At 40.4% G+C, this 26846-nt stretch overlaps 1 protein-coding gene across 12 annotated transcripts in view; it reads left to right on the top strand.

Moving 5' to 3' along the window:
• The window catches only part of szt2 (SZT2 subunit of KICSTOR complex), a 238193-nt gene that overhangs the window by 151958 nt on the left and 59389 nt on the right, over positions 1-26846 (top strand). For 10 of the 12 annotated variants that reach the window (XM_048538804.2, XM_048538813.2, XM_048538805.2 and 7 more), the window contains 6 exons: positions 350-447; positions 10689-10821; positions 11738-11865; positions 15567-15611; positions 20168-20307; positions 20802-20984. In XM_048538804.2, coding sequence (XP_048394761.2) covers positions 350-447; positions 10689-10821; positions 11738-11865; positions 15567-15611; positions 20168-20307; positions 20802-20984 — 727 coding nt within the window. The remainder of the gene's footprint in view (positions 1-349; positions 448-10688; positions 10822-11737; positions 11866-15566; positions 15612-20167; positions 20308-20801; positions 20985-26846) is intronic. The other 2 variants (XM_059648024.1, XM_048538806.2) reach the window with 1 other exon arrangement.

The raw sequence follows: 26846 nt of genomic DNA, 5'->3' as shown, positions 1-26846 counted from the left end.
TTGTTTATAAATATATCCAACTATGTTGAGATACAATTCTGTAAATCATCTGACATTTACTATTCAGTACACTCCTTATTCCAAAATCGATGATTTTCATGCAACAGATTAGGAGATTTGATCAATTTAAAGTATTTATTTCAATGGAGACAGCAGAGCATTTATTAGTCCTCAATTATAGTGAAAATCAAATATCTTACCTCATTCCAATTTACATAGACAAGATGAAAATTAGTTTCTGTTGTACTATCCCAGTGTGGGTGTGCATGCAGCTTTGATAAATGCAGGTGAATACATTGTAATAATTTAAAAAAAATTTTTATTCATCTTGCCTGCTAACTTCCTGCAGGAAGCGGACTGGCCAGCTAGAGGAAGGAGACCTAGGATCTCTTCATCCACTCTTTCACGTCACATGTCAGCAGTGGATGGCATTCATGGGTAGACTGGGTGAGTACATACTCTCAATTCTTTATGCAATTCCAGAAAGTTGCATTTGGATATTCTATTTTCTTTTTTATATCCAAAAATTAATTACACGGAAAACTTAACAAGCTTTGTCTTTTCAGAACTGTTTGAATTTTAACTAGTAATATAAAACATTGACCAAAGATGTTTGCCTTCTTCAATGACAGCATTCTTGCCTCTGAGCTAAAGGCCTGAACGTGAGCTGGAATAATCTAGGCTTATACTTTTTGTCTTGTACTGAAGGAGTGTGGTCCTGTTAGAGGCACTGTCTTTTAAATGTAGTGCTAAGGTGAAGCCCTGTATTTGCTGCTACTCTTAAGATAGAAATAGAAGATTCAATGGCAGTATTTCAAAAAAGAGCAGGGGTGTTAACCAACATTTATCTCTCCTTCAGTGCCCAACCATTTATTTCATTACTCTTTGTGAGAGCTTGCTGTTTGCAAATTGGCGGTGTCATTTTCTAAATTTCTTTGACAGTAAGCTACTTTGGGATGCCATGAGCATGTGATGAGGCATAAATGAGCATTTTCTCTTTCTGTCGAAGATTAAAGATGAATTGTGTCATTGTTTGTAAATGAGCTGAAATGCCAAACTGATTTATTTATTATTGCAATAGATGTTGTGTAACGTATGAGTACGTGCAGAAAATTGAAGCCAACATTTCTCCATCTGTGATTATGATGCATTTAGATGGATAAAAATGGGCACTTTATCAATGTCTGTTGGGTCCTAGGTACTTGGCTTAATTGTACTCCTCATCTTTGTGTCCACTAACACAACATGTTGGTGAAATCGTAGGCCTGAGTTAGCTAGGATCCATTCATCTCCCCTTTAATGAAAAAAAACAAATTTTTTCACGTCCAGCTGTGCAAAGCTGCAGGTGCAATAATCTTCAACAGCAATGTTTACAACTAGAACGATTGCATTAGTTTTTCTTCGGCACTGATTACTAATCTTTAGCCAACATGAATATAAGCTGTGGAATAATCTACTGGCAGTCAGGTGCACCAGTGTCTGAGAATCTGGATAATACTTGTGCAACAACCTAAAAGCTAGAGTTTTTCTTTTTACTAATATCACCTGTGTTTTAAGAACCATTAAGATGTGAGACAAGATGACTGAGAAGTTAAGATGATGGACTGCTAACCCATTATGCTGTACATATGTAGCTTCAAATCCCACTCTTGTTACTGCTTCAGTAAGCACTTGATCCCAGCAGCCTTGTTCAGTACCTGTATGAGTCAGTCCTAATTAATTTATAAGGGCCCTCTTGTGGCCCAGTGGTGTGTCTACCCCTGGACTGAGACACCCAGGTTGAAGTCCCACCTGCTCCAGAGGTGTGAAATAATACCTCTGAACAAGTTGATTAGAAAAAATAGGTTAATTTGAAACAAATAGAAAGAAATGACATGAGTTGCATTTTAACAAAAACATTAAGCTGTTATTCTGTTGTTTAATCAAAAAAAGATGAAATCTGTCTGTTTGTCTTTAGTTGTAAAGCCTGTGTACAGCAAGTTCAATGAAATTCTAAAATATTTTGCAATTAAAAGGTATGGGTAAACTTTCAAAAGTTGATGAACAATAGCCTACATCTTTACCATCATATGGACCTTCATCTTGATTACCTTGTGATGGGTTTAATTTGTATTACGGTGCAAGCATGCACTGCTTCTTGGGGAGCGAATTTCTAACTGTGGCAGATTGCTTATTAGAAGGAAACAATAGTAGGTGTAATTTGGTATGTCAACTCATTCGATGGTGAAACTTTCTTGATTCACTGGAAGTGGTTAAGATGTAGACATGACTGCAAATGCCCCACAAGTTATGAGCCGTTTAAAGCTACAAGTACCCTCTGTGAAGACCTTAATGGGGAGGGTGATCCCTTCACATGTGTTATGATCCCAGTCTGAAGTCTGACATGATAGATCATTGTTTATGTTTTGGTTTTAGAGAGGTTTTCTCTCACTGAGACAGAAGCATATAATGTTGCAGGTTTTAACAATAAAACAGAAGTTTATTAAGTAAAAGAAATGAAGGTAAAAACAGAATAAACTAATCCATTTATTTATCACTCAAATTGAAAGAGTTTTAAACCCATGGTAAATGTTAAAACCCATTGATCCAAAACATAACCTGGTGAAGCTACCAAACAAGACCACTTGCATGTCAAATAGCGTAGCAAGTGATAGAGCTAAGCGATCCCACAACCAACGAATCCGATCTGTAGTCCTACCACATCCAGTCATGAAGGGGGATGAACAATTAAACAACTCATTGGAGGAGGAGGCTCCAAAGATATCCCCATCAATGATGGAAGAGCTTAACGCATCAGTGCAAAGAATAAGGTTGAAGCACTTTTGCAGCAGTCTTCAGCCAGAAGTGCTAAATGGATGATCTTCAGATCCCTACATTGGTCTGTAAAATCACAGATACCAGTCTTCAGCCTATTTGATTCGTTCCATGTAATAACAAGAAACAATTGGGGGCACAGGATATTGCAAGGGCTAGAGGCCCTGACAGCAGCTCCCCGATAGTACTGAAGACTTGTGCTCCAGATCTTCTCTCACACCTAGCCAAGTTCTTCCAGTACAGTTACAATATGGTCATCTATTCGACGATGTGGAACATTGTCCAAGTAAGTCATGTACACAAAAAGCAAGACAAATCTAACCTGTCCAATTACCGCCCCATTAGTCTACTCACAGTGAAGTAATGGAAGTTATTATCTAAGCCCGCTTAAATGAAATTGTCAGTGTTACCGAGCAACACCTTACTGACAGTCAGTTTAAATTCTGCATGGGCCACTCGGCTCCTGACCTTATTACAGGCTTGGTTCAAACATGGACAAAAGAGCTAGTTCCAGAGATGAGTTTAGAGTGACAGTCCTTGACATTGAGGCCATATCTGGCCGAAGTGTGGCATCAAAGAACTCCAGCAAAACTGGAATCAATGGCTGTTGAGGCAAACTCTCCATTGATTGGACTTACACCTGGCACATATGCAGATGGTAATGTTGAAGGTTAGCCATCTCAGCTCCAGGATATTGCTGCAGGAGTGCCTAGGCCTGACCATCTTCAGCTGCTTCATTAATGACCTTCCCTCTATCGAAAGATCAGAAGTTGGGATGTTTGCTGAGTTTTGCACAATGTTCAGCACCATTTGTGACTCCTCAGATACCGAAACAATCTATGTTCAAATGCAATAAGATGTGGACAATATCTGGGCTTAGGCTGACAAATGATAAGTAATGTTGGCACCACACAAATGCCAGGCTATGACCATCTCCAATAAAAGACCATCTAACCACCTCCCCTTGACTTTCAATTGTGTAACCATCACCGAATCCTCCACTATCAACATCCTTGGGCTGACCATTGACCAGAAACTCAACTAGACTTGCCACATAAACGCAGTAGCTACAAGAGCAGATCAGAGGCTAGGAATACTGTGGTGAGTAACTCACCTGACCACTCCAAGCCTGTCCACCTTCTGCAAGGCGCAAGTCAGGAGTGCTGATGGAAAACTCTGTATGCAGCTTTAACAACACTTAAAAAGTTTGACACCATCCAGGACAAAGTAGTCTGCTTGATTGTCACCACATTCACAAACATTCACTCCATCCGACACTGACACTCAACAACAGTGTGTGCCATCTACAAGATGCAGAAATCCAGTAAAGGTCCTTAGATAGCATCTTCAAAACCCATGTCTACTTCCAACCAGAAAGAAAAGGTCAACAAGTACATGGGAACATCGCCACTTGCAAGTTTCCCTCAAAACCACTCACCACCCTGACTTGGAAATATGGTGCTATTCCTTCACTGCTGGGTCAAAATCCTAGAATTCCCTCCCTAAGGGCATTCTGGGTCAACCTACAATTTGTGGACTGTAGCAGTTCAAGAAGGCAGCTTATCACCACCCTCTCAAGGACACTTAAGGACGGATGATAAATGCTGGCCAGCCAGAATGAATATGAAGCAAAAACATCTTTACAAGTTTTAAGTAAACCAATGCTCTCTTGCACAGAAGGCAGCAGCCACCCTTGTATGTTACTGACACTAAAATACCTTTCTCTGTTACTGCTACAGATGTTAACACTAGGACTGGAGCTAGCACACAACTGGGTTTAAGCAAACTCTGCGCCATGTCCTCTTCAGTCTTTTGTTTTAATGCTTCCAGTCTGGGACTGTCACTAGCTCGTTAATCTAAAGTAATCTAGATTACTATGTTCTCTCTATCTCAGGAGCACTGTTCTGCACATGCAGCCCCACACAACAACTTCACAGAACTGTACAAAAGGAGGAAAAGTGTAAAAGAAAAATCTCTTCCTCTAAGCTATAGGCCTTTCCCATAAGCTGATAACAAACTCTAAGTCTAGAAATTTCTCACAGAAACCTTGAAACGCAACAGTTCACCTTGCTAAGTGATAAAATCCTAAAGTGTAAACAAATTTATTTGGCTCAAAGTAGCCCTTACAAATTGGTTTTTAAAAAAGCATGGCTACAGAAATGTATACAGTTTAATAACTAACCTAAAACCAACACAGCCCCGTATGTTACCAGCTAATAATTGAAAACCCAAACTTAAAATAAATGATATTACTATATACAAATCACATGGTTTAATTCACAAATTTAAGGACAGGAATATGCAATATAGCAATGTATAATTAACTTAAACTTTAAACTAGTATAGTGGGGGGAAGGGAAGGGGAAAACGACAGGAAATGTAATGGTAAATAGGAAAAGAAACAGCAGGTTAACGTTTATGCAGGCGAGTTTAACTATATTGAGAACTATGAATGAAGTTAAGAGAAAGAAAAACTCAGGAGATATTATGAATGGAGATGTTAGAATTCAAAAAGAAGGTATAAAAACTAGTATAAAGGCAGTTCTCCCTGGACTGACCTATCCCTTCCCTACCTCCCCACATACACTCACCTCTACAGGCTCCATCCCCACCCCTTTAACTTGTCTATCTCCTCTCCACCTACCTTCTCCTCTATCTATCTTCCATCTGCCTCCCCCTCACTCCCTATTTATTTCATAACCCTCTCTCCGTCCCCCATTTCTGATGAAGGGTCGAGGCCCGAAACGTCAGTTTTTGTGCTCCTAAGATGCTGCTTGGCCTGCTGTGTTCATCCAGCTCCACACTTTGTTACCTTGGATTCCCCAGCATCTGCAGTTCCCATTATCTCTCTCTTACCTAAATGCTCATTGTATTTGAAACAAGGTAGATGCAAATGAGTATGATTTAGTAGCCATGGAGACATGGTTGCAGGGTGGTCATGACTGGCAATAAAATATCCAGGGGTATCGGACTATTCGGAATAATTTAAGGATGAAATTAGGGTGGTAATGAGAGATGATATAGATTCTATGGAGAACAAGGTTGAATCTATTTGGGTGGAAATTAGAAATTCTAAGAAGAAAAAGTCACTGATAGTCATAGTCTATAGGCTACCAAATAATAACATCACATTGGGATGAGCAATAAGCAAAGAAATAACTCATGCTTGTAAAAATGGTATGGCAATTATCATGGGGGATTTTAATCTACATATCAATTGGTCAAACTAGGTTGGTCAAGGAGGCCTTGAAGAGGCGTTCATTGAATGTCTCCACGATAGCTTTCTTGAACAGTATGTAATGGAACCAATGAGGGAGGAAGCTACCTACATCTGGTCCTGTGTAATGAGATAGGGATAATTAATGATCTCCTGGTTAGGGATCCTCTTGGAAGGAGCAATCATAAAATTTAGAATATAGATGGAAAGTGAGAAGATATGATCCAATACCAGGATGAGGGATGAGTTGGCTAAAGTAGACTGGAAACAGACACTCTATGGTGGGACAGTTGAGTAACAGTGGAGGACTTTCAAAGCAATTTTTCAATGTGTTCAGCAAAAATATATACCAGTGAAAAGGAAGGACTGTAAGAAAATGGGTAATCAGCCATGGATGTCTAAGGAAATAAGGGATGCTGTCAAATTGAACGATAATGCATTCAAAGTGGCAAAGACCAGTGGGAAACTAGAAGATTAGGAAAACTTTAAAGGTCAACAGAAAGCCACAAAAAAAGGCTTTAAAGAAAATTAAGATAGTTTATGAGACAAAACTAGTTCAGAATATAAAGACAGCCTGCGAAAGTTTCTATAAATATATAAAACGGAGAAGTGTGGCTAAGGTAAACATTGGTCATTTAGAGGATGAGATGGAAGATTTTATAACGGGAAATGAGCAAGTAGCTGAGGCATTGAACAGGTATCTGCATCGGTCTTTACAGTGGAGGACATACATAACTTGCCTGTCATTGATGACTAACGTGAGGACCTAGACATAACCATTGTCACGAGAGAGGTAGTGTTGAGAAAGCTAATGGAATTGAAGATAGATAAATCTCCTGGCCCTGATGGAATGCATCCCAGGGTACTAAAAGAGATGGCATGAGTAATAGCAAATGCACTCGAGGTGATTTTTTAAAATTTGCTGCACTTTGGGGCAGTTCCAGCAGATTGGAGAATAGCCAATGTGGCACCACTGTTCAAAAAAGGAGGTAGACAAAAGATGGGGAATTATAGGCTAGTTAGCTTAACTTCCGTAGTGGGGAAAAAACTTGAATCCATCATCAAGGAAGAAGTAGCAAGACAGAAATTGCTCCATTGGGTGGACACAGCATGGGTTCATGAAAGGCAGGTGATGATTGATAAATTTGCATGTATTCTATGAAGACATTACGAGTGCAGTGGACAACCGGGACCCTGTAGATGTAGTGTATCTGGATTTCCAAAAGGCATTTGATAAGATGCCACACAAAAGGCTGCTGCATACAATAAAGGTGCACTCTGTTACAGGCAATGTATTAGCATGGATCAAGGATTGGTTAACTGACAGGAAGCAAAGAGTGGGGATAAATGAGTGCTTTTCTGGTTAGCGAACAGTGAGTAGTGGTTTGCCTCAAGGGTCACTGCTGGGACTACAATTGTTTACAATTTACATAGATGATTTGGATTTGGGGACCACGCGCACTGTGTCAAAGTAAGCAGATGACACTATGATGAATGGCAGAGCAAAGCATGCAGAGGACTCTGGAAGTTTGAAGATGGATACAGAAAGTTTAAGTGAGTGGGTGAAGGTCTGGCAGGTGGAGTACAATGTTGATAAATGTGAAGTCATCCATTTTGGTAGGAATAACAGTGTAAGAGACTATTACTTGAAGGATAAAAATTGCAGCATGCTGGAGTGCAGAGGGACCTGGGTGTCCTTGTGCATGAATCGCTGAAGGTTGGTTTGCAGGTACGACAGATAATTAAGAAGACAAATGGAGTTTTGTCCTTCATTGCTAGAGGGATTGAGATTGAAAGCAGGGAGGTTCTGTTGCAACTGTGTAGGGTACTGGTGAGGCTACACCCTGGAATACGGTGTGCAGTTTTGGTCTCCTGACTTGAGAAAGGACGTACTGGTACTGGAGGGGGCACAGAGGAGATGCACTAGCTTGACTTCAGAGTTGAGAGGGTTTGCTTTTGAGGAAAGGCTGAATAAACTGGAATTTTATTAATTGGAATTGAGAAGAGTGAGGGGCAATCTTAGAGAAATATAAAAAATTATGAAGGGAACAGATTAGGTAGAAACAGGGAGGTTGTTTCCACTGTCCGGTGAAACTAAAACATGGGGGCGTAGCCTCAAAATTAGAGGGAGCAGATTTTGGGCAGAGTTGAGATTGGAACTTCTTCACCCGAAGGATTGTGAATCTGTGGAATTCCCTGCTCAGTGAAGTTGTTGAGGCTTTCTCATTGAATGTTTTTAAAGCTAAAATAGATAATTTTTTGAATAGTAAAAGAATTAGCTTTATGGTGAGAAGGTGAATAAGTGGAACTGAGGCCAAAGATCAGCCATGATCTTATTGAATGGTGGAGCAGACGCGAAGGGCCAAATGGCCTACTCCAGTGTCTGGTTTTTATGTTCTATGTAATTATTATCAGTGTTGGGGCATTCAGCGATGAGAGTGCTTGTAAAGTTCCTTAATATTGGCTTTAATTGAACCTGGCCCTTATAGAATCATTAGAATCCTTTGAATGTGGAAGCAGGCCATTCGGCCCATCGTGTTTACACTTTCCCTCCAAAGAGCATCTCACTTAGACCTATTCCCATTCCCAGTCCCTGTAACACTGAATTTATCGTGACTTATCCTGCACATTCCATGACATTGTGGGCAAGTTAGCATGGCCAATCCACCTAATTTGGACATCTTTGGACTGTGGAAGGAAACCAAAGCACTCAGATGAAACCCATGGAGACATGAAAAGAACGTATAAACTCCACACAGTTGCCTGAATCAAACCTGGGTCCCTGGCACTGTAAGGCAGCATTACTACCCACTGAGCCACCATGCCAGCACTCTATCTGCACAGTCATTAGGTCAGCTACTGCATCATCTCATAACGTGTCAACAACATGTCTAATGAGAAAAAGTTTACTTTGGGAGTTGCTGATAGGTGTTGGCGTGATGATGCATCACTGAATGGTCCACATGGATAATGACATGTGCATGGGTAGTTATTAGCTCTGCTGAAAAATACAAACTTTATGTTAGTACAGCTCACAAATAATTAAATAAATAGATAAGCATTTAAGTTTTTTTAAAATTTCATTTTAAGTTGACAGTCATTTGTAGATATTCTTTAAAATCACATAATATTGTGGCTTGAGTTTCTTAAGAGTACAACATAGATAAGAAATTGTCAAACAACTTTATCAATGTAGAATGTAACATGATTTACAGATTTTGGCATAGCTCCCCAAAGGTTTTAAGGAAACATTTTTTGTTGTGTCTTTAACCTTCGGTTTGGAGAGAGCAATACGTAAGCTGCCCTTGATCCATCTGTTTGAATGGCTGCTGGAGTGGCTGAAGCTTGCAATTTTCTTGCAAGATAGTATTTTACTTTCACTTAACACTCCCTTACATAACATAACAGTGGTCTTGGAACTTTCATAAAGAGAAGCCTGCCTTTCTTTTTAATTCATTCATGGGATATGTGCATTGCTAGCAGTGCCAACATCGTTTGCCAGTCTTAATGTGCTTTAAAACTGATTAACCAGCTGAGCCATTTCAGAAATTAATGTTTTAGTATGGTTCCTTAATTCCTCATACGTGCTCAGGCTAGCCTCTCAAGTACTTTTTAAAGTAGTCTTTATTTAACAGTATATAGCCAATGAGTCCATCATGAAACAACCATATAGCAAACAAACTGACACATGACTGCTGAGGTTACATTTACATGACTTAACGTAGCTCAGCAGGTCATATATGTCAAACCCTATCACTGCAGTCATGTGGTCAGACAAGATGAAGATGGCAAATTTTGTTCTCTAAAGGGCTTCAGCAAACCAGATGGGCTTTAATGGCAATGGATAGTCTTTGTTAGCATGATTAGCAATACTGAAACCAATTTTATATTCCGGATTGAATTTATCAATTGATTCAATTTCCTGGATGTGAGTTTGCTCGCTGAGCTGGAAGGTTCATTTTCAGACGTTTCGTCACCATTCTAGGTAACATCATCAGTGAGCCTCCGACGAAGCGCTGGTGTTATGTCCCTCTTTCTATTTATCTGGTTAGGTTTCCTTGGGTTGGTGATGTCATTTCCTGTTCTTTTTCTCAGGGGATGGTAGATTGGCTCCAAGTCAATGTGTTTGCTGATGGAGTTCCAGTTGGATTCCGGATTCCTAGAAGCATGGCACTCCAATCGGAATTCCATCAACAAACACATTGACTCGGAGCCAATCTACCATCCCCTTAGAAAAAGAACAGGAAATGACATCACCAACCCAAGGAAACTTAACCAGATAAATAGAAAGCGGGACATAACACCAGCGCTTCGTCGGAGGCTCACTGCTGATGTTACCTAGAATGGTGACGAAATGTCTGAAAACTAACCTTCCAGCTCAGCGAGCAAACTCACATCCAGAACCTCAACCTGAGCTACAAATCTTCTCAAAACTCGATTCAATTTCTATTGGCTGTTGTAGCGGGTTTTGGACCATAGCCCCAGAACATTAGCCTAGATCTTTGGAATATCAGTGATATTGCCATTCAACCACTATCTGCAGTTTTCTCACTCCCATATGCTGCACCACCATTATACTTTATTTTGATGCCTTTAATGCTTTGAAATAATTGGATACTGGTGTTGATTTGCTTTTGTGTCTTATCTACTCACGCAGGATGTCCCTCAGTACAGCAGTGTTCTGTTGATATCGGCTCTCGATTTTTACTCAGCTCCATTCTCACTGAGATCGTGAATTTGATCAGCAATCTTGCCACTGACACAACTGTTAAAATCTTTGAAAAAATTAGGTAAGTTTCAATGTTTTTGTGATATGGGATGTAGATTATTGTAACATTTTGAAACTCTGTATTCATCTCTGTTGTTTGAATTCCAGTTAAAATAATATGAAGATAATACTAAACCTTGTTGTGCCACTGTATGGGTAGATCAACCAAAGACAATTTGCTTCTAATGCTGTTGAATGCAGGAAGGTTTTCTCGGCATGCTGTGTAATGCTTGTGTTTCAGCTTTACTTAATGTGGTCTATCACTTTTGCCAACTCTCAAGGTTTTTAGCACATAAGAATGCACATCTTAATTGTGCCTTGCAGATGAGTCCCACTCTGCTTGTCTGACTCATCCCTCTCAACATCCAGCATGTCCTGTACTGTTGTCTATGAAAAATAAATTATGTCCATACTCGTATAATTGAGAACTGACGTGCAGCAAAGATGCTACAGCTTTGTCTGCTGAAAGTGTTTTTCAAGCTCTGTAATAATGAGTGCATCCACTTACAAAAGTATTAGGAATTTTACAGAGGTTGTTTGGGTTGGATTAGTGCATGTTGTGTTTGTTGTTGTTCTCTGGCGTAATATAGACTGATCATTCTGGCTTCAAATTAATCACCAGCTTCATAAAATTGAAGCTATAGCATGTGAACCTCCACCACTCAAACGCCATTCCACAAACAAAACAAAAGTTGGTGAAACTGCCTCCAGTCTTCTGGACTCCCACTCTAGAATCTCCTTCTTTTAAGGTCATCTCTAAAGCCCACCACTTGGAAAAAGCTTTTGCTTACCGTTCTTATAATTTAAAAATTCTAATTGAATTATTGCTCCAGAAAGACTGTAGGACACTGCATCCACACGTCTGTGAATTTTTCAGATGTTAATGCATTTTCTGAACCAAAATGTACTCCTGTATTCTTTGCTTCTTCTTATTTTAGTTCTCCACATGGTTCTACTTTTCTGCCATATTCTCTCAGTCAACACTCCTGTACTCGACCTGGTTCAGCTAGACAGTTCATTCTGATTGGACGTAATTTCCACCAGTGGCGTTACAGTACAGAACAAGGTATGGATGTGTTCTAATTTGTATTAGTCTCCTGCCAATCAAGTTACCTAACTGACTGCATAGTACAAATCCAAACTCATCCTTGCACTGAGAGTTAGTAAGAACTGCAGATGTTGGAGTCAGAGATAACAGTGTGGAGCTGGAGGGGCACAGCACGTCAGGCAGCATTAGAGGAGTGGGAAAGTTGACGTTTTGAGCCGGGACCCTCCTTCAGAAATGGAGGGAAGGGGTAAAGGAGCTCAAATAAATAGACAGGAGGGGTTTGAGGCGGTCACCAATAAAAATGGACATCTATTTCAAGCCCACCGACTCCCACAACTACCTAGACCACACCTCCTCTCACTCACCTTCCTGCAAGAATGCGATCCCCAACTGCTAATTCCTCCGCCGCATCTGCTCCCAAAATGGGGCATTCCACTCCCAAACATCCCAGATGTCCTCTTAGTTCAGCCGCATCTTCCCCCCCCACCCCGCTTCAGTAGTTGAAATCCTTTCAACTGCACCTCTGCCATCACATGCCTTCCCCCAACAAAAACAAAGATAGAATCCCATCCCCTTGTCCTCTTATCACCCACGAACCTCTGTATTCAATGTATCATTTTCTGCCACCTACAATCCCACCCATAACCAAAGATATACTTCCCTCCTGACCACTATCTGCATTTCATAGTGACTGCTCTTTCCGTGACTCCCTCATTTGCTCCACACTCCCCACTAGACCCACCAACCCGAGCACCTTTCCCTGCAGCTGTTGGAAGTGCTATGCCTGCCCCTATACCTCCCCACCACCACCACCACCGCCGCCCACCAGCCCCCCCCCCCCCCCCCCCCCCCGCCACACCACCACCTCACCTCCATTCAAGGCACCAAACAAACCTTCCACAACATCAGACAGAGTTTCACCTGCATATCCGTCAATGTGGTCTATTGAATCTGCTGCTCCCGATGTGGCCTCCTGTACATCAGTGAGACCAAGTGAAGGCTCGGAGACTGCTTTGTAGAGCACCTGTGCTCTTCATCACAAACAACAACACCTTCCTGTCACAAACCATTTCAACTACCTCTCCCACTCCCTGGGTGACATGTCCATCCTGGGCCGCCTCCAGTGTCACAATGACGCCATCCAGAAACTGGAGGAACAGCACCTTATATTCTGCCTTTGGAGCCTACTGCACCATGGCCTAAGTATGGATTTTAACAGTTTCAATCTCCCCACCCCTGGCCTCATCCCATGTCCAAGCCTGTATCTCATCCCCACCTCCTTGACCTGACATAACCTGTCCATCTGCCGTCGCACCTTACTGACCAATCCCCCCACTCCCTATCTGCAGTCACCTATCACCATCCCACCGATCTTCCCCAGCCCCATCCCTCCTGGCTGTCTTTACTTCTGAGCTCCATTCTCCCCACGTTTCTAAAGAAGGATCCCGACCCGAAATATCAACTTTCCTGCTCCGCTGATGCTGCCTGGCCTGCTGTAAACCTTGCGCTGGTTGGTTTGGCAATTTGTTAGTATCCAGATGTCAAATGTAACTAATCGATGCATACCTTTAATTAGTGTAACATCAGTAATGGGGATATATTACAGTATGTTATCAAAGATACAATAACAACATCGTTGGTAAGCATTAACAGTTTAGACAAAGTCATCATGGATTTATAAAAGGAAAATCATGTTCAACTAATTTATTAGAATTTTTAAAGATGTAACTAATAGAATAGAATAGGGAGAACCTCTGGATGTGGTGTATTTGGATTTCAAGAAGATTTTTGATAAGCTTCCATATAAATACATGGATTAGAGTATCAAACTGGCATGGATTGAGGGTTAGTTAACATATTAGAAACAGAAAGTGGGAATAAGTGGGTCTTTTTCCAGGTGGCAGGTATGACTAGTGTTATACCATAAGGAATAATGCTCGGGTCTGGATAAATGACTTGGTCACAGAAACTAAATGGAATATTTGATGATGACTCAAAACTAGATAAGATTCTGAGTTGGAAGGAGGATACAAGGAAGCTTCAGGGCAATCTAGCCAAATTGAATGTGTGGGCAAACACCGATGCAGCATAACATGGATAAATTATACACTTGCGTGTGAAAAACAGGCAGAATATTTTTTAAATAGTGATATTTTGGGAAACATGTATGTACAAAGGGTTCTGGGTGTCCTTGTATACAAGTCAATTAAAGTAAACAGGCAGACGCAGCAAGCAATTCAAAGGGCATGTGGTATATTGGCCTTCTTTGTAAGACGACAGCACAGTGCTTCAGTAGGTAACACTGCTGCCTCACATTTGTAAAATTGATGGCGATTTGGTCTCCATACCTAATAGATGATGATATTGCTATAGAGACAGTGCAGTCAAAGGACACTGTGGTGCTGCAGGGAGTGGCAGGAGTGTCTTATGAGGAGAGATTGGTAGGCATGTGTTTGCTCAAGTGAGAAGAATAAGAGGGAATCTGTTTGAAACATAAAATTCTGACAGGTCTAGACAGACTTGATGCAAGTAAGAAGGTTTGTTGTGTTGGGAAGTCTAGGAGTTGGGGGGTTGGTGGAGGTGCCACAGTCTTAGGATATGGGTAGGTCATTTAGGACTGAGATGAGGAAACATCGCTTAACTCAGAATGTGGTCAGTTTGTGGAATTTGCTACCACAAGACTGTGGAGGCCAGATTACTGAGTGTTGTCAAGGAAGGCATTGATAAATTTTTGAATAGTAAAAGTATCAAGGGGTATGGAAAGAAAGTGGGAATATGACATTGAGATAGAGGCTCAGCCATGATCATGCTGAATGGCAAAGCCAGCTCAAAAGAATGATTGGCTTAGCTTCTATGTTTCTAAATTCACTTGGGTAGACTATAAAATTTGTATTTTAATACTTAAGTACACCTAGGAAATGTTGATCAGTTGTTGTGCAGTCAGGGTTTTAGTAAAGTTGGAAACTTTGTCAATTGCCATCAGTGTTTTTTTCACACGGGAACATTATAATGCACATTAAGCACTGTGCACTTTTGCACAACAGGAACCTAGTTTCCTGTACAGGTTTGATAATTTTGCTGTGTGAAACAAGTTGCCTTTCATATTGCAGCAACAAAAGCAACAAGGTTTGAATCCAGAAGTGAGGAGGTGAAAATCTCCTTGCATTCTAGTGACCGTTAATTGTGGCATATGGCAGAGAACAAAGGGGAAAAAAGACGTTTTAAATGCCTCAGTATATCCAATTTGAAATTTAAAAATATATTGTTAGGATTCTTGAAACATTTAAATTGAATAATTATGCTTGCTTTTCTTGCTGAGAAGTCAAAATTTTTCTTATGCATGATAAATTATTTCCCAGTAAATGGCCATTGAACACACTTTAAGAAATAGTCTGTATCCAGACTGTCTCAATGTTTCATTCTAAAATGAAGTTTAATAATAGATGTATCATAGACCATTTTGAAATGTGGTAGTCATAAAAATATACTGTTTAAATACAACAATCAATCAATTTGATATGGATTGTTATACAATAAGGGCGGTAAATTACAGATAAAATCTTAAATAACTTACCTGCCCAATTGCTGAGTGAAGTCTCTTCTTTAGTATTGAAACCACTTGGTGTCCTAGTGAGTTCATGTACTTGAGTGACATGACTGTTAGTTTTTTCTGTCATACTCTGCAATGTTGTTCCCGCTCATATTTTATGTGCCTACAGTTGACTGTGGTGATGAAAACAGACCTTTGGCAAATAGTGTCAAACGTAAGTCTTACCAGATGGTTTTTATGGTGATTGTGGTGGTGGGTTAAGCTTTTTAAACAGTATTATGCTATCCAATTTCTAAGTTCTGTATTTCAATTAAGCCACAAACATAAGAGTGTAACAAACAGAAACAACATATTTGTGCACATCTCTTAAGTTAAGAATGTGAGTGTAGTAATGAGAGGACCTGCTGACCTTTTGGCACCTTGAGCATGCTCTAGCATTTAGTACTATCAAGGCTGATCTTCTGGCCTAACTGCGCTTTCCTCCAGTCTCCTCAAATCCCAAATTGCTTGGTTTTCTTAGAGACCAGAATGTATCGAGCCAAATCTTAAATGTACTCAAGATTGAAACATATGTAATAGCATCTGAATAGTTTGCTCATTTTTCCAATTGAAAATGACCATATGTATATAGAGCTGCAACAGAAATCACCTCATGTTTTTGATGTGTCAAACACTAGAGATCTGAATTAACTTACATACATTAACATGCAGCTGCAATCATTTCGTATTGCTCCATTGTTTCTCTCAGTGATGTTGGCACCATGTAGAGCAGCCCTAAAAGCAGCAGTTTTCTTACACGGTGACAACTCCATTAATTTTAGAATGGCCCAATGCCCCTCCTCCACTACGCAAACAACTTTTCTGTTTAATGTGAAAAGCTACGAGCCCCGACAACATCACAGTTGAATTGTTGAAGACTTCTGTTCCAGAACTAGCCATGTAGCTAGCTAATCTGCTCCAGTAGAACTACAGTGTAAGCTATTGTCTACCTGACAATACAAAAAAATTACCCAGCTCTACCCTGTCAGCAAAAACAGAACAAATCAGATCTTCTCCTATCAGCTCACTTCCAATCATTAACAAAGATTTGGAAAGAGTAGTCTACTATGCTGTGAAGCAGTTTTGCTCAAAAATAACCTGATCACTGATGTTCAATTTGGGTTCTGACATGTTCACTCAACTTCAGATATTTCTACTGCCCTGATCCAACGTGGACATGGGCTAATTCCACAGGTGAGTTGTAATTGATTATCCTTGATGTCAAGATAGTAGTTAACTGTGTGTGCTAATGAGGAAACTTAATAAAACTATAGTCAGTGAGGAATTGGGAAAAGACTTCACTTCACGGATTCATACCAAGCACAAAGAAAGATTATTTGTTTTTTGTTCATTCATGGGATGTGGGTGTTGCTGGTTAGGCCAACATTTGTTGCCCATCCCTAATTGCATTTTGAGAATGTGGTGGTGTTTGCCACCTTCAACCTCTGCACTCCATGGTATATCCACAGTTCTGTTCGGCAGTGAAGAAATGACAAATACAGTTTCATGCCAAGATTATGTGGTAGTGTTCCCGTGCATCTATCTGCTCCTGTTCTTCTAGGTGGTAGAAGTCATGTGTTCGAACGGTGCTATCTGAGGTGTCATGGTGAGTTGTAGCAGTGGATTTTGTGGATAATATGCACTGCCACCACTGTGCATTGTTGGTGGATGTAGTACGTGTTGGAGGTATTAGAATGGCTCCCAATCAAGCAGGCTGCTTTATCCTGGATGGTGTCAAGCTTCTTAATTATTGCTGGAGTTGCACTTAGGCAGACAAGGGGAGAGTATTCCATTACACTCCTGACTTGAACCTTGCAAATGATGTACAGTGTTTGCGGAATCAAGAAGCAAGTTACTTGCTACAGAATTAAGAGTCTGTGACCTTTCTTGTAGTCACAGTATCCTTTATTTATTCATTCACGGGATGAAGGTATCGCTGGCTAGGCTGCATTAATTGCCCATTCCCCATTGCCCAGAGAACATTTAAGAGTCAACCACATTGCTCTCGGTGTAGAGTCACATGTAGGCCAGACCAGGTAAGGATGGCAGTTTCCTTCCCTGAAGGACATCAGTGAACCAGATGGGTTTTTCCTTCAATGAACATTGATCCACGGTCATCATTAGATTCTTAATTCCAGACATTTATTGAATTCAAATTCCACCATCTGCCATGGTAGGATTCGAACCTGGGCTCCAGAATGTTATCTGGGTCTCGGGATTAACAGCCCAGTGATAATACCTCCCCATGATGATATTTACATGGTTTGTCCAGTTCACTTTCAGATCAGTGGTAACCCCCAGGATATTGATAATAAGGGATTCAGTTATGGTAATTGCATTCACTATCAAAGGGTGATGGTTAGATTCTTTCTTCTGAGAGATATTCATTGCGTGCTCTTATGTGTCACAAGCATTATGCGCCATTTATCAGACCAAGCCTGGGTGCTGCATTTGGACATGGACAGCTTTAATATCAGAAATCATGAATGAAGCTAAACATTATGCGATTATCAGTTAAAATTTCTATCTCAGACCTTAGGATAGATGTAAGGTCATTGATGAAACTGCTAAAACTGGTTGTAGCTAGGACTGTAGGAAATACTGCAGAGATATCCTGTGGCTGATATGATTGACCTCCAACAACCGCCAGCATGTTCCTTTGTGCTGGGTCTTGCCGCCTTCAGCAGAGAGTTTTTTTCCTTCCTGATTTTCATTTATTCCAGTTTTTCTAGGGCTCCTCCTTGGAACACAACACCAACTGTAGTCAACTGATTTATCATCTTGATTTCAGCTCTTTCGTACATGTTTGTACCGAGGTTGTAATGAGTTCAAAAACCAAGTGGCCCCAAACTGAGCATTAGTGAGCAGGCTATTACTAAACATGTGCTGCTTGATAGTGCCGTTGATCACTCCTTTTATCAGTTTAACGATTGAAAATAGACTAATAGGACATTACCCTGATGGATTTGCCCTGCTTTTAGTGGACAAGACATACCTGGAAATTTTTTACATTGCTTGGTAGATAGCAGAGTCGTAACTATATTGCAGCAGCTTGGCTAGGAACATAGCTAGTTCTGGAGCACAAGTCTTCAGTGCTGTTGCCAAAATGTTGTCAAGACCCATATCCAGTGTCTACAGCCATTTCTTTATGTTACATGGCTGAAGACTGCCATTTGTGATATTGGAAGGAATGGAGGTGTTGACCATTTTCTAAATGAGGAATGGTTTCGAAAATCTGAAGTATAAAGGGACTCTCAAGTCCAGTTCAGGATTCTCTTATGATTAACCTGCAGGTTCAGCTGACAGTTTTAGGAAGGCGAATGCAGTGTTAGTATTCATTTCAAGTGGACAGGAATACACGAGTAACCATGTACTGCTGTATAAACTTTGGTTGGATGGCACTTAGAATATTGTGAACAGTTTTGACCTCCATATCTAAGAAGAATGTTTTGGCATTGGACAGAGTCTAGAGGACAATAACAAGAATGATCCTGGGGGTGAAGAACTTGTAATGTGAAGAGCAGTTAAGGACTTTGAGTTTGTACTCAGTGGAGTTAAAAGGATCGGGAGGATGCCATTGAAACTTAGAGAATACGGAGGGGGGCCTGGATAGAGTGGATGTGGAAAAGATGTTTCCACTAGCAGGAGAGACGAGGACCTGAGGGCACAGCCTCAATGAAGGGCAAACACTTAGAACTGAGATGAAGGAGGAATCCATTCAGACAGAAGGTGGTTAATCTGTGGAGCTCATTGTCACAGAAGGTTGTGGAGGCCAATTCATTGAGTGTATTGAAGACAAATAAATAGGTAGTTGATTGGTAAGCGGAGCAAGGGTTATTGAAGAGAAAGTAGGAGAATGGAGCTGTGAATCCTATCAACCACGATCGAATGGCAAAGCAGATGAGTCAAATGGCAGAATTCTGGTCCCATATTTTACGGTCTTATACGCCAGTGATCACTCTAATTTTCTCTGTGACTGCATGGGTCTCCATGATTCATGCATGGCAGCAACTTCCAGAACTGTCTTTCCTCCAGGGGAGGAGGCTAAAATGGATTATCTGTGAGGAACTACTGTTTGAAGATAGTTGCAAATGTTTCAGGCTTGCTTTTCATTATTTTTCAGCTGTAAGTGCTAGCTAACATTTGTACCACACAAATGCCATACAATGCCCATTTTTAACAAAGCAAAAACACCATGAGTTTCTATTTAATTGCATAAAAGTATCCATCATCAAATGCATCACAATAGCAAAAGAAATGTGACTATTTAAGGCTATTATTCATTATATCCCTTTGGCAATAGATTGCTTCCTTTGCACAATATTTAGGACAAGTGATCTGTACCTTTGGCCCTCCTCCTTTAGCCAATTGTTTGATGAAATGAACCTTGTTGTCCATATGGTTTTTTGAATACATCCCTTGCATTAAATTAGACTGCGCAGTGATGCTTCCCCACAATGGAATAACTAAAGTAGGGAACTGTCCTCTGGGAAATCAAAAATTCAATCCACAGTTTATCAGTCTGAAGTGACACGATAGAACTCCAATATTCTGCGATGCCTGAGTTGCTTTCTTTAAATCTGAGGAATGTGAATGTATTATTTCTAAAATGAATTGTTCTTTTTGTTAATTATTTGAAAATCCAGTATAAATAAAGACGGGTGAGCTTCTCACATCTTTGTCATGTGCTTATATATTACTTTTCTTTGTGTCTCACAATAAAATGAAAAGCTCACAAAGGATTTCAGAAGTTTGAAGCAGTAGAGTTCAATACGGCTGAGAAATCGGGCGATTCGTCAAGCCCAGGGATGAGTGGGAGGAGTATGGTCCCCCGGCAGCGATTCCTCATAATTGACATCGTTGATAAAAAGGTATCCAAACATGAACCTCATTAAGTTACATTACGGTTATGGTATGATTATGATGAGGGAATTCCTTCTGTTGATTAAATTTCCTAAAAATACAACTGCAAGTATGAAATAGGAATTCTTGTTTGATACTTGTGAATTATTGACAGCAGGGATTTTATCCTCTAGTTATTTTAGACATTAAAATTATTACCTTTTATAATTTGAGTTGAGACTAATGTAGTTTTCAGTTAAATTAAAATGAAAATAACTACTGCATGGACATACTAATTTCACCAATATCTGTAAAAGTAAAAGACAACTTCATGTTTTAAGCTGAAACCTATACCCAGAAATGTGAACTTTTATTTAACTATTTACCATGCATAAAGCCCAGTCATTTCCTCTAAATGTTTTTATTCATTTGCTTGCCCCTTTTCTTGAAAAATATGCTCCCTTTATTTACGTGTGCACTTTATTTTTCTTTTTGTATACTGATATACTGTCTTTTTTTCCAGCTAACCCTTTACACCTACAACTGGTCAGTGGATCTGGGAGTTTCATTGAATCGAGGATTAATTCGCCTTATTCAGTGGCAGAATGCACGCTCTCATGTGGTACACTGCCTGCTCAGTCAAAAGATGGGTCTGTTCCATCATTATTGTTTTGCTGATACACCTGTGTATGATGACTCCAAACAGGTAAGGCACATCACAGTCATGGTATCCTAATACAAGTCTATAAAATGTCAGTTATCAAGTTAAGAAATCACATTAATCAAATGTAAATATGCTGCTGTCATCTACAGAGCTGAATTTTTGCTTCCTCTGTTCAAAATAAAGGAAATAATGCCTCCTGACATTGTAATCCGATAGTATGAATGTGATAAGAGTGAATGTCAGGAATGTAAAAGTGATGTGTTTGGTGAGCACTTGAATAAAAGGTGTTCAAGTGAATACCTGTAATTAACGTAAGATAGAAAACTGTGAAATACAGAAAAGCATGCTTAAGCGTGATTTCTGGTTTGATTGCTGTTGGACCATGAATTGTTTGTTCAAATCATTTTTTGCAGCAAACTTGAATGAAAGCCTGTTTTCTCAAGATTGTACCACTTGAGTAGTAGAAGTAGCACAAAGAAAAGAAATTCATTAAACTTAAAAGAATCCAAAATGCAGCAGGAATTAAAATGAGGATTTATTTGGCCATCACTAAACTGAGAGTAAATAGGAACTGTTATCAGGATCTCTCAAAGTTCATGACAGTCAATTATTTAGTTTTGAACAGCAGTCACTGTTACTTTGTATGCATTTCCAGCAGAAAATGTGCATAAAACAACATCCCACAAGCTGTAAATGACCGTTTAATTGGTTCTAATGGTGTTGCTTAAGGGAAGAATATTGGCCAGAAGAATTTCCAGTGCATTAGAATCTGCATGTAACTCTAGGTCAAATGAATAAACCAATGCCTCAGCACTGCCTAGAAGCCTAAGCTCCAATTATACATTCAGGTCCTTGTTGGAACATGACTGAGACTCAGTAACAAGATTACAATCAACATGAATATGCCCATTATTTTAAATGTCTGACTGTTTTTCAGCTGAATGTCACCATTTCAGCACGGTCTGACAGTAATTTTACACTGACCTGTGGCAGGAGAAGGGATAAGTTTGGAAATGTCAGATGCTATGACTGCATCATTTGGGAGTAGATGATGCGCAGATGGGTTCCAATGAAGTGCTGTTATTAAGATATGTTCTTTTATGCTTGGGATTGGACCTCTGCCTTCAGAATGTTCAATCAAGAAAACTTGCTGTTTTATAACACTGCCATTCCTGTGGCTTAGCGCAGCAAAATGATGCACTCTAAATTTGCACATTTTATAAATCTCAGATCTGGTTGTAGACATGCTCGCCGAGCCTGTGGGTTTGGTTGTAAACATTTCGTCGCCCTGTTAGGTAACATCGTCATTGTGCCTCTGGTGAAGCGTTGGTGCTCAGGCTTGCTTGTCATTTATATGCTTCAGTTTGTTGAGATCCCTGACACCACTTCCGGTTCCATTTCTCAGTGGTTTGTACACTGGATCTAATTCAACGTATTTTTTGGAGTTCCTGTTAGAATACCAGGCTTCCAGGAATTCCCTGGTGTGTCTCTGTTTGGCTTCTGCGATTATCGGTGTGTTGTTCCAGTCGAATTCGTATCTCTGTTTGTCCATATGTAATGCGACATGCAGAATTGGCCACGTCTCTTTGTTGCGAGTTGGTGTTAATGTACCATATTGTCAGTTTCCTTCCAGTTTGGCCCATGTAATGTTTCTCACAGTCCGTGCGTGGTATTTGTATATTACACCAGTTTTGCTGATTTTGGGCATGGCATCCTTTATATTCATCAGTAGTTGTTGTAGGGTGGTTGTTGGTTTGTGGGTTACCCTGATACCTAGGGGTCTGAGTGGTCCTGTGGTCATCTCTGAAATGTCCTTGATGTATGGTAGGATGATTAGTGAATCTGGTTCTGTTGTGTCTTCCTGTTGTGGTCTGTCTGAGAGGTATTTTTGTGAATACTATGAGACAACTCTGACCCCTAGGCATTAGAGCAGCCCACAAACCAACAATCGCCCAATGACAGCTACTGAAGAACATAGAGGATCCCATACCCAAAATCTGCAAAACCAGTTAAATATACAAAATACCATATAAGGACTGTGAGAAACACTACAGAGGCCAAACCAGAAGAAAACAGACAATACAGATTCGTGAACACCATCTAGCCACCAAGAGACATGACCAATTTTCACTTGTTTCACTACACATGGACAAAGAGGGACACAAATTCAACTGGGACAACACATCCATAATTGCACAAGCCAAACAGAGACATGCCAGAGAGTTCCTGGAGGTCTGGTATTCTATCAGGAACTCCATCAACAAACACATTGAATTAGACCCAGTGTACAAACCACTATGAAACAGAACTGGAAGTGGTACCAAACACTCCAACAAACTGAGGCATATAAATAACAAGCTGTTCAGAACACCAATGCTTTGCCGGAGGTGCGCTGACAATGTTACCCAGCAGGATGACAAAATGTTTGCAACCACACCCGCCGGCTCAGTGAGCAAGTCTACAACCCCATCCACAACCGAGGCTCAAATCTTCTCAAACTTTAAATCTTGGATCTGTTACTGTGTACTACTTTTCATTTAGTTTCTGCCACAGATTTGCAAAGTAAATAAAATCATGAAATAGTCCTGTCAGATATTGTTGGGGAATGGAATTCAAACATGATCATGAGTTAATTTGCATAACTTAGTTATATTAAATTACTCATAACTCTCAAGTTACAGTAAAGTCATGTGAACTAAGTCTGTAACAAAGTGCTGGAACAGATTGCATACCTTTTGAAGCATGTAACTTTGATATTAATTTAATAATGTGTTGTACAAAGGAACAGTGTTGCTTTATAAAATTGTTCAGAATTCTGAAGGTATTTGCCCTGAAGGAGATGGCAGGGCAACTGAGCGTGCTGATGACTGGCATTGCTGTGTATTGGAACTTCATGCATTGAGCAATGTGGCATTAACTTGTTATGGCAACCAGCTGTTTGGTGCTGTCAGCATACATTAGGAACGGTCTCTGATCATTGACCGGTAAATAGAAAGAATGCTTGCCATAGTGAGCACCTGTTCAGAAATGTTGGTGTATATCAGGGGCACAGAGTATAGCATAATAAGGACAAATATCTTGCCAGTCTGAACATTTTTTAGCAGACCACCCATTAAACAATAAAAACAGATCATAACTCCAGTAACGTTTTGTGAGACTTTAGATTTTATTATGTATGGAGTAAACAAATCTATTTTAAACCTAAAATCGATAACATTTTTATTCTGTACTGTTAGCCAGTGTATTACTGACATAATTAATTTAACATTATTTGAGTGAACTGGCCATTTATTTATCGAGAATTCAGCCAACCCATGTTTCTTGTATTTTTGATATAAAGTTTCTTTGTATCCATCACAATCAAAGGAAGAGGATGTTTATAACGCTTTGATCACAGCTCTTTGTAACTGAGTTAATCAGTTAGAACCAGATTTTCAGATTCTGATGCCAGAATCAATATGCGATTTTTTGCTTAAGCGTAATTTCTTGGACGTTTCTTACTCACTGGGGTAGTCAGCTCAAAGCCAAGCTTTACTAATCCTGGAGTTATCACAAAAGGTAAGAAAAATGTTATCAAGCAGCACAGTATTTCCAATTTACCTATCAAACAGGCTGAAACACAGACCGGATACCTGTGTTTAACAAAAACTAACATTTATTACAAGTAAATAGATTCTAACGGCAGGTAAAAAGTTATGAACTGTTGACATCTAACTCTACTACTTTAAACCCTGCCTACATACAGATATACACATGCAAAGAGGCACAATCTAAAACACACATTGGTGTTAGTCAACACGGCTTTGAGAGGGGTAGGTCATGCCTTACAAACCTTATCGAGTTTTTTGAGGATGTGACTAGAAAGGTTGATGAGGGTCGAGCTGTGGATGTGGTGTATATGGACTTCAGTAAGGCATTTGATAAGGTTCCCCATGGTAGGCTCATTCAGAAGGTCAGGAGGAATGGGATACAGGGGAACTTAGCTGCTTGGATACAGAATTGGCTGGCCAACAGAAGACAGCGAGTGGTAGTAGAAGGAAAATATTCTGCCTGGAAATCACTGGTGAGTGGAGTTCCACAGGGCTCTGTCCTTGGGCCTCTACTGTTTGTAATTTTTATTAATGACTTGGACGAGGGAATTGAAGGATGGGTCAGCAAGTTTGCAGACGACACAAAGGTCGGAGGTGTCGTTTACAGTGTAGAGGGCTGTTGTAGGCTGCAGCGGGACATTGACAGGATGCAGAGATGGGCTGAGAGGTGGCAGATGGAGTTCAACCTGGATAAATGCGAGGTGATGCATTTTGGAAGGTCGAATTTGAAAGCTGAGTACAGGATTAAGGATAGGATTCTTGGCAGCGTGGAGGAACAGAGGGATCTTGGCGTGCAGATACATAGATCCCTTAAAATGGCCACCCAAGTGGACAGGGTTGTTAAGAAAGCATATGGTGTTTTGGCTTTCATTAACAGGGGGATTGAGTTTAAGAGTCGTGAGATCTTGTTGCAGCTCTATAAAACTTTGGTTAGACCGCACTTGGAATACTGCGTCCAGTTCTGGGCGCCCTATTATAGGAAAGATGTGGATGCTTTGGAGAGGGTTCAGAGGAGGTTTACCAGGATGCTGCCTGGACTGGAGGGCTTATCTTATGAAGAGAGGTTGACTGAGCTCGGTCTCTTTTCATTGGAGAAAAGGAGGAGGAGAGGGGACCTAATTGAGGTATACAAGATAATGAGAGGCATAGATAGAGTTGATAGCCAGAGACTATTTCCCAGGGCAGAAATGGCTAGCACGAGGGGTCATAGTTTTAAGCTGGTTGGAGGAAAGTATAGAGGGGATGTCAGAGGCAGGTTCTTTACGCAGAGAGTTGTGAGAGCATGGAATGCGTTGCCAGCAGCAGTTGTGGAAGCAAGGTCATTGGGGTCATTTAAGAGACTGCTGGACATGTATATGGTCACAGAAATTTGAGGGTGCATACATGAGGATCAATGGTCGGCACAACATAGTGGGCTGAAGGGCCTGTTCTGTGCTGTACTGTTCTCTGTTCTATGTTCTATGTTCTGTGTTATGGATGGAGGTGAATAAATATACCAGGGTCATGGCTCCAGTCTTCAAGATTCGATGGTGAACTTTTTTTTATTATCCAAGTCTTTTATTTCATTCTCCGAACTTTTTCTTTGAATTCACAGCAGTCACAGTGGTTCACAAATTACAAAGCCTCTGACTTACTGGTTAAAATCATTGGCCTACAGCAATTAAAATCTGAAAACAAATCTGAAACAAAAGCAGAAATTGCTGGAGAATCCCAGGAAGCCTGGCAGCATCTGTGAAGACAGAACAGGATTAATGTTTTGAGTCAAGCGACCCTGCTTCAGGAGTTCAAACTAGAGCTCTAGTTGTGAAGAAGGGTCACTGAACTCAAAACATTAACTCTGCTTTGTCTCCACAGATGCTGCTAGACCTGCTGAGTTTTGCAGCAATTCATGGGACAAATCACTGGAGCATTCTTGAGTTTCAGGCATTTTACTGGAGGCAGACACACATCACGTTCCCATCCAGAGGTCTGAATGTTTGTTACTGTTATTCACACCCACAAGCTGTTCAGTTATCAGGGAACCAATCTGACTTATTGTCAAAAGAACTGCGGAAGCTGTAAATCAGGAACAAAAACAGAAGTTGCTGCAAAAGCTCAGCAGGTCTGGCAGCATCTGTGAATAAAAAACCCCGAGTTAACATTTTGGGTCTGGTGACCCTTCTTCAGGCATTTCCAACAACTTCTGTTTTTGTTCCTGAGTTGTCCTTCTTCAGGCATTTCCAGCAACTTCTGTTTTTGTTCCTGAGTTATCATTAGATTGGTCACAATTGCACAGACTAATGATAGGTTCTTGTTGCTGGCTGAATCTCACTTT

The sequence above is a fragment of the Stegostoma tigrinum genome, chromosome 8 (assembly GCF_030684315.1).
Source record: "Stegostoma tigrinum isolate sSteTig4 chromosome 8, sSteTig4.hap1, whole genome shotgun sequence".
NCBI classification, from domain to species: Eukaryota; Metazoa; Chordata; class Chondrichthyes; order Orectolobiformes; family Stegostomatidae; genus Stegostoma; species Stegostoma tigrinum.
Note: the sequence above shows the minus strand (reverse complement) of the source record. Positions and strands in the feature narration are given on the sequence as shown.